Source organism: Equus caballus, chromosome 8, assembly GCF_041296265.1.
Source record: "Equus caballus isolate H_3958 breed thoroughbred chromosome 8, TB-T2T, whole genome shotgun sequence".
Taxonomy (NCBI): Eukaryota; Metazoa; Chordata; class Mammalia; order Perissodactyla; family Equidae; genus Equus; species Equus caballus.
In genome coordinates, this window is record NC_091691.1 from 96054294 (window position 1) to 96067946 (window position 13653).

At 38.6% G+C, this 13653-nt stretch overlaps 1 protein-coding gene across 26 annotated transcripts in view; it reads right to left on the minus strand.

Annotated features, from left to right (window-relative positions):
* NETO1 (neuropilin and tolloid like 1) overlaps positions 1-13653 on the minus strand; it is a 104306-nt gene that overhangs the window by 35935 nt on the left and 54718 nt on the right. For 13 of the 26 annotated variants that reach the window (XR_011441612.1, XM_070275851.1, XM_070275850.1 and 10 more), the window contains exons 5-6: positions 3848-3889; positions 3602-3768 (exon numbers count right to left, since the gene is read on the minus strand). The exons of 2 other annotated variants lie outside the window; for them this stretch is intronic. Coding sequence is in view for 20 of the 24 variants with exons in the window: in XM_070275851.1 (XP_070131952.1) it covers positions 3602-3768; positions 3848-3889 (209 nt within the window). In the remaining 4 variants the exon portion in view is untranslated. The remainder of the gene's footprint in view (positions 1-3601; positions 3769-3847; positions 3890-13653) is intronic. 11 more of the 26 variants (XR_011441615.1, XR_011441614.1, XR_011441613.1 and 8 more) reach the window with 1 other exon arrangement.

The following is a 13653-nucleotide window of genomic DNA, read 5'->3' on the forward strand; positions in this document are numbered from 1 at the left end:
ATATTTTCTATTTGTCAAAAGGCTAAGAAGCAATATATACTTGATATAAATTTTAATAGAACCCAAGTAAACTATTTAGCACTTTCATTGTGCAATATGTTTCAATTATCAGTTATCATTCAAATATTCACCACGAGCCATTTCAAATGTAACCTGTGCTTTGATAGTCTATTCTCATAAGCTTCTAGGAACTCCATAAAAATAGAAAGCCCACATAGGCAGTCAGCTCCAGTTCTTGCTTTTCTTCCCACTTATTCAAAGCCACTTCCTATCCTCTAACCTTTAATTTAGCAGAGAAACCCTGTCACAATAGAGCCATCTTTGTCCAGCTCTGCAGGCAGCTTCCCCTTTGGGTCATAGAATGCCAAATTCTGTAACAGACAGGTACACCGGGTATTGTTGGTCTGGCATCGTACAAAAGACAGCCTATTTACCAGCTGGAAAAAAATGGTGTGTGTTTGCACTCTCATAAAAGCCCTGTCTTTAACACTGCAGTGACAAGGATGCTGGTTACGACAGTGCAGTTGGGCTTGAATGTTTCCTGTCGAAAAAAATGTAAAAAAATCTTTCATTCATACAGTCTAAGAAAAATGAATAGCACTTGCCCATGAACCCACAGATTATGTAAGAAAGCATAATAAACTGCAGTCTAGCTCCCTTATAATCTATGTAGTGGGTTGGGTTTTATGTCACTGATAGCGCTTGATTTTTTTTAAAATTTTTTTCTTTTTTCTCTCTTTTTTTTTTGTGAGGAAGATTGGCCCTGAGCTAACATCTGGTCCCATTTTCCTCTATTCTGTACGTGGGACGCTACCACAGCATGGCTTGACAAAGGGTGCCTCAGTCCGTGTCTGGGATTTGAAGCAGCAAACCCTGGGCCACCAAAGCTGAGTGTGCCAACCTAACTACTATGCCACCAGGCCAGCCCCTGATAGCGTCTGATTTTTTTTAAAGGAAGAATCACTGTGTCTTTCTTCATAATAATTCATTTTTTCAAAGATTTGTTCAGATGTAAAGAGACCTGCAAGTGGCAAAGCTGGAACCTGTACCATGGTCTCTGAATTCCAGGAACTGGGAGTTTGGGGAACGTGTGCCACGCTTCCAAATTATATGCAAACCCCAGAGACATATTCATGGCAAACCCAAGTGAAGAAAGACAAAAATATTTCCTGACATACCAACTTCCTCAAGGATAGCTCTGATTTTTCCCTCTTCCTGAATATCCAGCCAGCGAATTCTACTGTATCTATCTTGAATAGTTCCTTCGTCTGTCTACCATCATGGCCTGGCCTCAGTCACCAGTGTCACTGCTACAACTTCCTGGTGAGTCTGCTGTTTGCCGTGTTAACCCTTCTGTCCTTACATCACAGGCAAAAACTATTTTTCCAGGATGCAGATCTGATCACATCACCTTCCTGCTTCACACTCTTCCGTATGATGAAGATAATAAGAATAATAAGACGTTTTCATATTTTGAGGTAGACGGGGAAGCCGTTCTGGTTTAAACCTGATTTGGCCTAAAACTTGTTTTTCCCAGAGCAGCCTGATTTATGGTCCATTGAACACGTATTGTATGTCCACTTCAAACATTTTCCCAAAGCAGAGATCGCACTCCTTAAACACAGGGATGAACGTCACCCTTCCTCTGATGCCAATACCAATACTTCTTTGAAGAAAAGCTTTTCTTCCCAGAAAACTGAGGTCAAGTTGACCTGCTGTCTATGTGGTAAACTGCAGCAAAACATCTTGTGACTTTGAGAAAAAAAAATTGTAGTCCTCTCACATATATTCTTTGTTCTGAAGCAGAATGTAACCATGCTGCAAACCACGCTTCTCTGGACTGCTTTCTTCCCTGGTGGAGACTGCACTTCCGGGCTAGTCCTCAGCTTGACTCAGATAAATATCACCGTATCTTTCCAAGCTATAGATTGGTTATTGATTATTTTCATGGACATATATATCACTAATGTTCTCAGTATGAATCCAGGCTCTTTAAGGGGGACCTACGAGCCCTTTGGCTTAATGACTCATCATCCACTTCCATACTCATACTCTTACTTGGTCACATGCAATTACTTCAATGCCTGAGAAAGCATAGTGTCTATTCCATGACCTTATAGATGCCACCGGCTCTACCTTAAGAGGCCTGCCCACCTTGTCTACGTGATACAAGACTAGTTCTCATTAAGATTCACCCTGACTGCTGTCCGATTCTCCCTTCGGCTTACCTTACCAGGTGTATGTGGTCAATTCCCTCTCTCTACGACACCTTATAAACACATCAATGATCTTGTCTTAGTCGTTCAATTATTTTGTTACAGATCTATCTAAGGACTAAACTGGAAACATGAGGACAAGGGCAAGCATGCTTTTTCATTTCTCCAGCAGGAGGATTGAGACTTTATGGGGTCACTAAATCTATTAATTAAATAACTAACTGTTTCAACCTCAATAAATAGTCAACTACAAATCTAACAAATCAGTAGTGCTTGGTTGTAACTATGCTCAATAACTGAGGAATGACAATAAAGGGAGAGGGATAAGCAGAGAATCAATACTCCACATCTATGACAGCTACCAGTACAAAACTATTCATCCCCAGTATTGCTTAAGATATATCCATAAGAGGATGAATATGGTTGTTCTAAAGAAGTCTTTGCAAAGTAATGGCCTGAGTCTGGTCCATAATATATTTCTTTTAATACATATATTTTCAATTTTCAAAATTTGTTGCTAGCGTTTTTGTTTTTTTTGCTGAGGAAGATTCACCCTGAGCTATCATCCATTGGCAAGCCTCCTCTGTTTTTTGCTTGAAGAAGACCAGCCCTGAGCTAACATCTGTGCCACTATTCTTCTATTTTGTATGTAGGACACCTCCACAGCATGGCTAGTGACTGGCATAGGTCCGCACCCAGGATCTGAACCCATGAACCTGGGCTGCTAAAGCGGAACACTTGGACCCTTAACTGCTCGGCCATGGGGCCAGGCCCTGCAAGCATTTAAAAATCAAGGATCAACACAAAATCTCGATTCTGAGCATGTTATTAAAAAAAAATAGAGGACTCAGTTATGCTGGACTGACACTTTCTCCTGATGACAATCAAAAGGAGCTTGATAGGCTGTGAAGTACTGGCTGGCCCCTTTGCACGGGCACTGGCTGTCCTAGGTCCTGTCCAGCACTGTCTCCCAGCCTTATCACAGGTTTATTTTATATTCCAGAGATACATTATTTTGTAAGTCTGGACAATTTCATCTGTAAATATGATTTTAGGTTAAAAAGCAAACATACTGCAGATGCTGACAACAAGGGCATAAGTATAATTATACTTAGAACCCATTTCAGTCCTTTCTTCAGAGAGGTAGTTACATTAGAGTCTCTCATCCAGGTTATCAAATGATCTCTTCAGCCCTCTCCGTATTATTCATCATGCTGAAAGTTACATTGGACAAGGGAAGACAAGTTGCATTTCAAAACCAAAATAAAATGATAGCTTATGTACTAGTGTACTAAAACATGTCCAGTTGGCTCAAAGCAGCGCACGCCATAGGCTATAGACACTTCCCAAGTCAATCGCCAAATTTGTTTCACCTGAAGACTGACCTTGGATCGTGGAGGCGCTCGGATGTACCACTTGCAATCAACGGCCTCGCTAGCAGAAGCTTTGCCTTCCTTCATAATTTGTATAGACTCCACAATTCCTTCAGGACCGCCCATCTCAAACTCACACGCTAAATAACAAAACGCCAAACAAACATACAAAAATGGAGCTTGAATAATAAACCAAAAGTATATTTCATAGCAGAAAACAAAAGCCTCTGAACATTATTAAATATCTATTTTACCAACCTGGTAATGGTTTCAAAACTCCGAGGTCCTTAAAGTCAGGATCTTAAAAAGTGAGAAGAAGACAGTTAGTCTTATTCTGCATTTATGTCTTAAAATGATGCTGAGTGATGTACCATTAAATTATTCAGGAATCTGCCTAAAAAACTGCATTAGGGGAAAGTAAGTGGTTAAATAGAAACTGTGTGATAATGTTAAGACTGAAATGTTAATTTACAAAACATGTTATCATTACTACAGGGTTTTTATCAATACAGAAGAAGCTATTTTTAAAACTTTCCAATCTCATTCCTTCATCTAATCATCAAATAAAAATCTTACTCATTATCTCTAACTCCAGAATCAGACAATAGAAGTTTTTGTAAAATGTATCCATAGGTAATTCAAGGTTTGGGTAAACTTTTATCTATTCTAGATACAATTATTTTGTCTGATTTCAAAGATTCTGTAAATTGTTGAAACAATTTTCAATGGAAATATTGGAAGCACGAGGTTAAGACATAAAATCTAGCGTTCCTCTCCCCTGGCAGACTGCACTGTCCTGTTTTCATCGAAGCTTCTTTCCTAACTTTTCATGCCACGCTAGCCTTCACAGTATTCCTCAGTATTCTGTGTCCACTCAACAGCCACTCTCCTCCTTGTCTTCCTCTCACTCTCCCCCAGGTCCAGCTATCTGACATTCTCCACTCAAGTACGCACTTTGGGGGAAACTTGATTTTTGAGCCTCAGACGTGTCCTCACTGCTATAAGCCAAAAATGGTGGACCCATTTCCATTTCTGGAAATGATGTTGAGATAGGTATACGGCCAGTGAAATATGAAGGGGGTCCTGTTGGAGGGCTTCTGAGAAAGTTTTTCCCGATAATAAAGACAGACAAATCATGTCTAGTTTTCCTGGCTCATGTCGTGGTCATGTTTGTACTGGACCCTTTGGGATCGAGTGCAGTGGCCAACTTGTGATGTTGACAGGTGCTAATCTGAGAAAATGGACTGTTATGATGAGCAGAATGGAAACACTAACTGTGAGTCCTTACCTATATCACTGGGCACCGTATTAACCTAGTCTAGAGTTGCACTTCTCTTGGCTTTTTGCTTTTTGAAATAATGCACATCCTTATAGTCTCAGTTACATTACATTGGATTTTCTTTTATTTATGGGCAAAGGCATCAGAGGCTATGATTTATCTTGGAGACACATGTATCCAATTTAAAAGATGATTGTGAAATTTAATTTCTTTTCACTACGATGGTATTAGCTATAAATTAACAACCTTATAAAGTTAGAAATATTTTGTGAGACTGAGCAACAGTGATCTAGGACTGAAATATAAAAGGCAGCACTTTTTCTGGAGGGAGTTAGTTCTGGACGTTAAGACTGTGTGCATGTGTGTCTGTATGTATCCAAGTGTGCCTCTTCACACGCCTGTGTGCGTGGATGCACTGAGCCCATAACTGCAGGCTGACTGGATTAGTGTACTTATCTTCATTACAGTTCTTTTATTTTTAAATTTTGTTAAACAGTAATGTGTACTGATTTGTTGAAACTGAAAGGCCTGGACCAGCTGTGCTACCGTTTAGTTCTACCAGCCGTGCAGATTCACTTTGCTATAGGACACAATCAGAATGTGGTGATACATTTTGAATCAAGATACAAATTCCTTTGCATAATTGTTTTGAAAACAATTTTTTTACCTTTTTGGAAAAATAGAAAGAAGGAAGTACCTGTATGCACTTTCCATGAAAGAAGCAGAAGTGAGGACAACATAGCCAATTTGGAGGAGGATATCCCCTCGTAGGGGTTCTCTCCTTCATCTATCACTCAGATTGGTTTTCACCATGAAGCGGCTTTATTGGTATTGAAGAGACCCATCCATATTTTCCTTCTTTTTGCATCAAGCTTGTCCACTTCAGTTATCAGGATTCTTTATTATTCATTATATCATTTTTACTACTTTGCATAATGCTTGATAGGTATTATTGCTACTCACTATTTCCTTTTGGATTAGAATGTTTCAGCCTTGCATGGCTGTTCCCATGATTCTTGTGGAAATGTAGCTGGTATTCTGTTTTCTAGTTTGAAGGCCAACATTTGTTATTTTTATAACTCATGCGAGACAAAGTTGAGAGAATTGTCAGTTCTAGGAATTGAAAATGCATTTTTGACTGTGCATTATTGGTGAGAGCACTGATGCCTTAAAGAAAACTAGGAAAAATTGGTTTCTGCAAGTCTGTTTGAATTAGCTGCCTGTAATATCACAACCACAAATATAGATGGCCAACATGACCTGAAAAAATAAACACAAAACAATAATTTCCCAAAACAGCCTTCATTGAATTTAAGAATATTAAAATCGATCTATTGCCCCAGGTTACTTGGCAGAAGCACAATGAACTTGGACTTGGTAAGCTATCTTCTACTCCAGATCTCCCCAAATCGATTCTCCATCAAGCAACCTGGATCAACTTTAAAAGACATAAATCCAATCATGATACTCACCCGCCTTTCCATTGCCCTGAGAATAAAACCATGACTCTTAATGGACTCTAATGCCCTGCATGTTCTTGGGCCTGACCACTTCTCCTCTCAAAACGTGCTGACCCTTTCTGTTTCTCCAATGCTCAAGGCTATTTCCATCCTCTGCACTTGGAGCTTGCTCTTTTCTCTGTCTGCCATAGCTGTCCCCCAGCTGTTTGCATAGCTGGATCTTTCTCATTCTTCAGTTCTTGGCTCAAATATTATCTTCGCAGAAAGCCCTTCCTGGATGACCCTCTCTAACACAGAATTGTGTCCCACTTTCTTTTCTCCGTTCATGGTTTTTTAAATCACAATTCACTATTATTTTGCTATTCGTTTACTTTTTTTACTGACTACTCCCCCTAGACTATAACGTAGTATGCTCTCTAAGAGACGTTATGTCTACTGTTCCTCTCTCTATCGGGGACCTAGAACACTGCTTGGACATGGTAGATGCACAATAAATGTTATTGAATTTAACATATTTCTCTGTATATAAAAAATACAGTTATTTTGCACCAAGTCAATTTTCTTATATTGTTGATGCATTTGCATTTATACCTGTGGCTTTCCAATCCAGAGTTTCTCACGGTAAATGTAGCAAATGAGATGCTCTATTAGAGACTGGCCTCCTGTTTACCAAACCTAAATATTTTTCTTCCTGGGCACACAGTGACTAGGTTTCCCAGGCACCCTTGCAAGTGTGGGTAGCGGTGTAACTGAGTTCTGCCCAATGAAATGTGGAAAAAATGGTTGAACTTTACTTGAAGGCTGGGCTCATAAAAAATTCTCCACTTCCTTTTTCTCTCTTCCATGGTCAACCTCATAAGCCATACTTCGAAGATGGTGAACTCCATCAGCTTCAATTCCTAAATGAATATGTGGAACACGGTCTCCTCCTTGACTGATTAGACTACATGAGCAAGAAACAAACTTTATGTGAAATGACTGAGGTGTTAGATTTCGTATGTTATTATAACTATGACTCCCATTACTCAGAGGTGTTCAAGACTCATGGTGTGGTCAGGGGCCCTAGGGTCTATGAGACCCTTTCATGAGATCCAAAGGTCAAACTGTTTTCATACTACCACTAAAATGTTGTCTTTTTGCATCCTCATTTTCTCAAGAATGTATGGCAGAGTTTTCCAGATCCTACAGGACATTTGATGATATCATCACTATTATCTTTAATAAAGTGTTTGCTTTTGTTTTCAAGAATATTCTAAGGTAATAAGCTTAGGATATAAATGATATATATTTTTCAGAAATTAACTTAGTTTATTCTCAATGATTTTATTGGGCACTTCCTGGCTATCTTCAATTTTCTCTACTATAATCCTCGTAACTCCATTTGTGTCCAATACATTCTTATTTTGAAATCTTGACTTTTATCTTGAGCCTACATGGAAGCACAATTAGAATTAAATACATTTGCTGTCTTATTTTATAATTATATGTACATTTTTCAATTTTAAAACTTTTCTAATTTTTAAAATTTTATCTAAAAATATAAGTATTATGAACTTTAATAATATTTCTCCTGAAATAAAAAATATATATTTATAATATATTTTTCTTACTGTGAAGGATGGACATTTGTCAAAGATGCAGGAGACGGAAAGACTTGCTTTCTCCACCACATTACACTGTCTATGTCTAAAGTTGTAGAAAAGGATGAAAGTGATATTTTAAAGGGGTCCCTTCCATACCAAAAGGATAAATCTACTTCCAATAAAATGCGAAAGCTGTACATAAAGAGTGAAAACATGACAAAAGCTATCTTTCCTTCAGCTTTATAGATGTTAATAACTTACCTTATTGTGATTTGGGCAGAAAAATATGTTCTAGTAGTTTTACAGTGAGAGTTTGACAAATTATTTTGAAACAAACTGTTTAAAAAGTATTGAATATTTTAAATGTAGACATAATTTGCTCTTTAAAAACTGAAAATTGTTACACTTTTCACACTAAAAATAAAGTCACCGAAACATCTTACAAAGTAAGCTAATGTATTGCATTAACTGGAGAAGCACACACGGAACAGAGACTAATAACGCAGACACGGCTGCCATCGCTGAATGTCTACCAGATGAAAAGTTGGTAAAAATCAGGATACTCATGCTTTCCAACCAGACAGTAACTTGCTGATTGAAAGTCTGAGCTTTAAACAAGAAGACAGAGTTAATATCTTATCTGCAGAACTTTACTTTTGTCTAACAAACAGACAGATGTATAGACGTGGCTCAGCTTGCTTAGTTTGCTTGAATTCGCCCAGTGTCAGCATGGCCCAATCATCAAAAATCTGCTTTTATGTAAATTCTTGGCAACAAGTGCAAGTAGTGCTGAAATATTCAAATTGTTGGATAACTTTTGAGTCATATGACATACTGGAACATCTGTGTTGACATTTGTGTTGATGGTGCAAAAGCAACGGTGAATAAAACTGCTTGTGTCTTAGCACGAACCGAGACAATGGCACCAAACCTGAGCCGTTAGTATTCATTGTATAATTCATCCCCATCTGTTTCTGGGGGTGAAAAACCATTTTACTTAAAAATCTTCTTGACGAAGCAGTAAAAATTACTAATTTTTTTAAAATCTTAAATTTTGAGTACATGTCTTTTCTGCAGGAAGAACAGAGTGAATCTGTTGACTTTAAGGAAAACAACTGATGCTATTTGTTGCCAATGCTAAAACTCAAGATTCAAGCAAAGGAGAATGCGTCCATCACTGTGTGTCTGACAGCTTCTCAATACTTAATGCATTTTTAAATGTGAATTGTTGATGATGTGAGCAAATATGGTTTTTGCTATTGAAAAATGAAATGCGTCAGCATCTGCAAGATCTGCATAAAGTGATCCAGTAACCGCCGCATGGTAAAGTCTGACGTGAAACAATCATGCCTCGGTGAAAGAGCCAATCGGAGAGCGAGACACAGTGATAGACGCCAATGCAACGGAACACAAAAAATCACTGATACAGTTTCACCTTCCCCATTGCAGCTAACCTTTAAGAAACTACCACCATTTGAGGTTTGGGGTAGTATTCCTCTAAAAAGGCCGTGAAAAGACTCCTCCCTTTTCCAACTACTATCTCTGTGAGGCTGAGTTCTCTTCATATACTTCAACCATAAGAATCCACCGCAACAGGTCAGTGCAGAAGCACATGTGAGAATCTAGTTATCTTCCAATAAGCCAGACGTTAAATAGATTTACAAAAAGTGAGGCAGTGTGATTCTCCTAATTATTATTTTAATATTAATTAATATTTTAATGTTAATCAATGTTTTTAAAATTTGCTTTTTATGTAATATATAATTGGTTTATTAGTGTAATTTTTCTATGAATTAATAAACAGCTATTTAAAATTTTATGTTTAAATTTCTAATATGATAAATATTGAATGATATTGCTATAGAAGCCAAAGCACTTTGAGGTCTTCAGTATTTTTTGAGGGAGGATGGGGTTCTGAGACCAAGATATTTCAGAAATTTTGCCCTAACCAACCCCATCTTTGTATCATGGATAAGTGCCTTCTCCCAACAACACTCTAAGTTACAATTTATCAACTTGGGAGTACACAATGCATTTATTTCATATCCCAAATAAATGTCCACAATGCTAGCCATTTTGTAGACGGGCTTGCAGTAAATTATGGTTTATCTGATTAGACTATGATGGAATCAAATCAGAGGCATTTTCCTTTTATAAATGAGCAAAATGGGAGTTCAACAACTTAAGAAAAATGCAACTTGTTTTGACCTAAAACTTAAATAGCTTTATAGCTACCTCTGTAACTGTGAACAAATCATTAAATATTTCGGAACCTTATTTTTCATTACCTGCAATGAGGACACTGTTGGTTTAGACTTTTACAGCTCAAGTATGCCGATATACTGCAGAACGCTGAGATATTCCTAGAACAGTAGTTTATGGGAAAATGTAATTGCTTGACCTCGCCATGTAACTATATCTACAAAACCCGCTGATTCTAGGAATCAAGTCTGATACTTAGATATGTTTGCAATGCACAGCTCAACTACCTGACAGGCTAATCTTAGAGCAAGTTAATCAATATTTTCCTCAAATTTCCACAATCTCACACATCCTGAATTATGCCATGAGCTCCATAAAGCTCCACTTCTTATCTCTACTTACTTTTGAAAGCCATGTAATGTCTGTGGGCATATCTTTATTAAATCAGCTCTTACATTGAAACTAAGTGCCCACTTCAATGGCCACTTTCCTAGTCCCATCCTTTGTTCCCTTTGTTACCTCCCATCACAGTGCGGACACCTTGCTTTCTACTCAAGATTGAAAACCTCTGCATTCGTAGTTTTTGAAATCAGTTAACTAAATTTAAGATGCTGTTTTAGAAATGAATTGTAAAAAAATCTTGACAGTACAGTACTAAAATAGCTTGCATCATCATATTATTTTAATAATCTGACTTCTTTCACTCTTTGTCTAGAAGCAACATCATTCTAGTATAAAATTCATAGCACACTATTTTAAACTTCTTTCTGAGGTTCACTGTTATCTATAAGTATGAGGTTGGCAATTATAGCTTCACACTGAGCTTTCCTTCCTAAGGGTCTTAACATCCGCACAGAGTTTACATATCATGACTTCTTTTTGCTAGTTTAGCATAAAACTTACTCGTACATGAATTTTAGAAATCAAAACTTACCAGAATTTCAGGAAAGAAATTTGCAAGCCCTTTAAAATATTATTGATGTTTGCACAGCTTGTACCAATGTTTTGCTTCCTTAATTAATTAATTACTTAATTAACTTTTTTTTGAGGAAGATTAACCCTGAGCTAACATCTGCCACCAATCCTCCTCTTTTTGCTGAGGAAGACTGGCCCTGAGCTAACATCCGTGCCCATCTTCCTCTACTTTATATGTGGGACGCCTGCCACAGCATGGCTTGATAAGCGTTACATTGGACAGCACTGGGGATCCAAACCAGTGAACCCCAGGCTGCCAAAGTGGAACGTGCAAACTTAACCTCTGTGCCATTGAGCTGGCCCCCTTCTTTTATTTATTTATCTGTAATATATGAAGTTTCCTCATGATGCTTTTATTCATATTTTTAAATAAATTGAGAAAATGTAACTTTCTTTAAAAATGAATGCACAGAAGTTGCATTTTGCTTGTGTTCACAGTAAATAGGCTTTTACAATGGTTGTTTTTGCTATATAGTCACAAGGCAATCATATTGTTCTATGGGGAAAATATGCATTTACTATACAGAATAAAGGAAAAATTTGAGGGAAGGAGGGAAGAAGAAAACATCACAAGACCAAAAGAACAAAAAAGACAATAAAAAAAGCCCCTAAATTGTGTAGGGGCCGGCCCTGTGGCCGAGTGGTTAAGTTCGTGTGCTCCGCTGCAGGCGGCCCAGTGTTTCGTCCGTTCAAATCCTGGGCGTGGACATGGCACTGCTTGTTGAGCCACACTGAAGCAGCATCCCCCATGCCACAACTAGAAGGATCCACAACTAAGAATATACAGCTATGTACTGGTGGGCTTTGGGCAGAAAAAGGAAAAAATAAAATCTTTAAAAAAAAAGAACCTAAATTGCGTAAAACTGGGGTTTGGTGTTTGGGTATTTGAATTAGCTATCATAGAACATATTTTTTTTCTGTTCAAGGGAAATCAAGGAAGTTCTTGATTGATTATTAGCAAACCACCCCCACCCCCGCAATGCTCTCAGAACTTCACTCATGCGGTAAGTACAACCTAAATCACACAAAACCTAAAATAAAGTCCATCTTCTCAACCAACTTTTCCACCAGACTTGGCTTAATAGGACATTTCTTGCTGATACAACTGTGGTGCCAACACTGTTGGTGAATAAAATACCTCCAGTGCCCTCCTCTTTCTCTCAAATACTTCACATTCACTCCTTTCCCAATATCCTTTAATGTTTATTGATATGCACAAAAAGTGTTGTTTAGTAACCAGGAAGAAGAGAAGAATTGTTGACCATAGAAGAGTTTGTTTTTTTTTTTTTTTGAGGAAGATTAGCCCTGAGCCAACATCTGCTGTCAATCCTCTTCTTTTTGCTGGGGAAGACTAGTCCTGCGTTAACATCCATGCCCATCTTCCTCTACTTTACACATGGGACTCCTGCCACAGCATGGCTTGCCAAGCAGTGCCATGTCTGCACGCGGGATCCTAACTGGCAAACCCTGGGCCACCAAAGCAGAACGTGAGCACTTAACGGCTGCGCCACCCGGCCAGCCCCCATAGAAGAGGTTTGAGCAAATACCTGGCAGGTAGAGTGGGACTTGACCTGAGGTTTTATGCCTAGAAGAATGAATTAAAAAAATGACTTTTCATGAGAGTGATGTGAGAGTCTAGGAACAATTAATGGCATCGCTTTGGGACCTGTGTGTGTGGCAAATGGCTACAGAGAGTAGAATGCTCCTGGGCCTGACATGCCAAGAATCGAAGGTAGGGGTGGCACCAATTTGTGTGTGTGCAGCTTGTGTGCGCGTGGTGAGGGATGGCATTATCTTCACATTAGCCTCTTTCATCCCAATTATGTCACTCTATACTAAATAAATTATATCACTGAAATGAGAAAATAAATTTTTTTATAAGAAAAAGTTATATTGTCCTAATTTTATTTAAAAATACAAACGCAAGTATCCTGAGGAAGCCCTATAAGTTACAGCTAAGTAAATAGACCATGGACGAAATAAAGCTGCACAAGCCATGCAAGCGTAGCTTCAAGATGAGATCTTTTGTGCTTCCAGTGAATTTGATGGCCCTTAGCCCCTTCTAAATAAAGCTGGAACAGCCTCTAATTGGAAACTTTGGGAACGTCCTCTGTTGGTGCCCTTGGCAAGGACACTAGAGTTTTCATGCCAGGTATTAGCAGTGCACATGGGCAGGAGCCATCATGGGACTGGAATGGAAGAGCAAATGCAAAATGCCAAGTGCTGCCCTGCCAACAGATTGGGCAGGAGCATGCACAAAGTTCCTTGATAAATCCTGGAGAAGCCCATGGAATGATGTGAACAGGATTAAGTTGTGCCAAACTGGACAAGGGGTTGAAGTTAACATACTCTGTCTTTAAAAATAAGTGTGTTCTTGGGGCTGGCCTTGTGGTGTAGTGCTTAAGTTCATGCACTCCACTTCAGCAGCCCAGGCTTTACGGGTTCAGATCCTGGGCACAGACCCACACACCACTCATCAAGCCATTCTGTGGTGGCATCCCACGCATAAAATAGAGGAAGACTGGCACAGATGTTAGCTCAGGGACAATCTTCCTCAAGCAAATG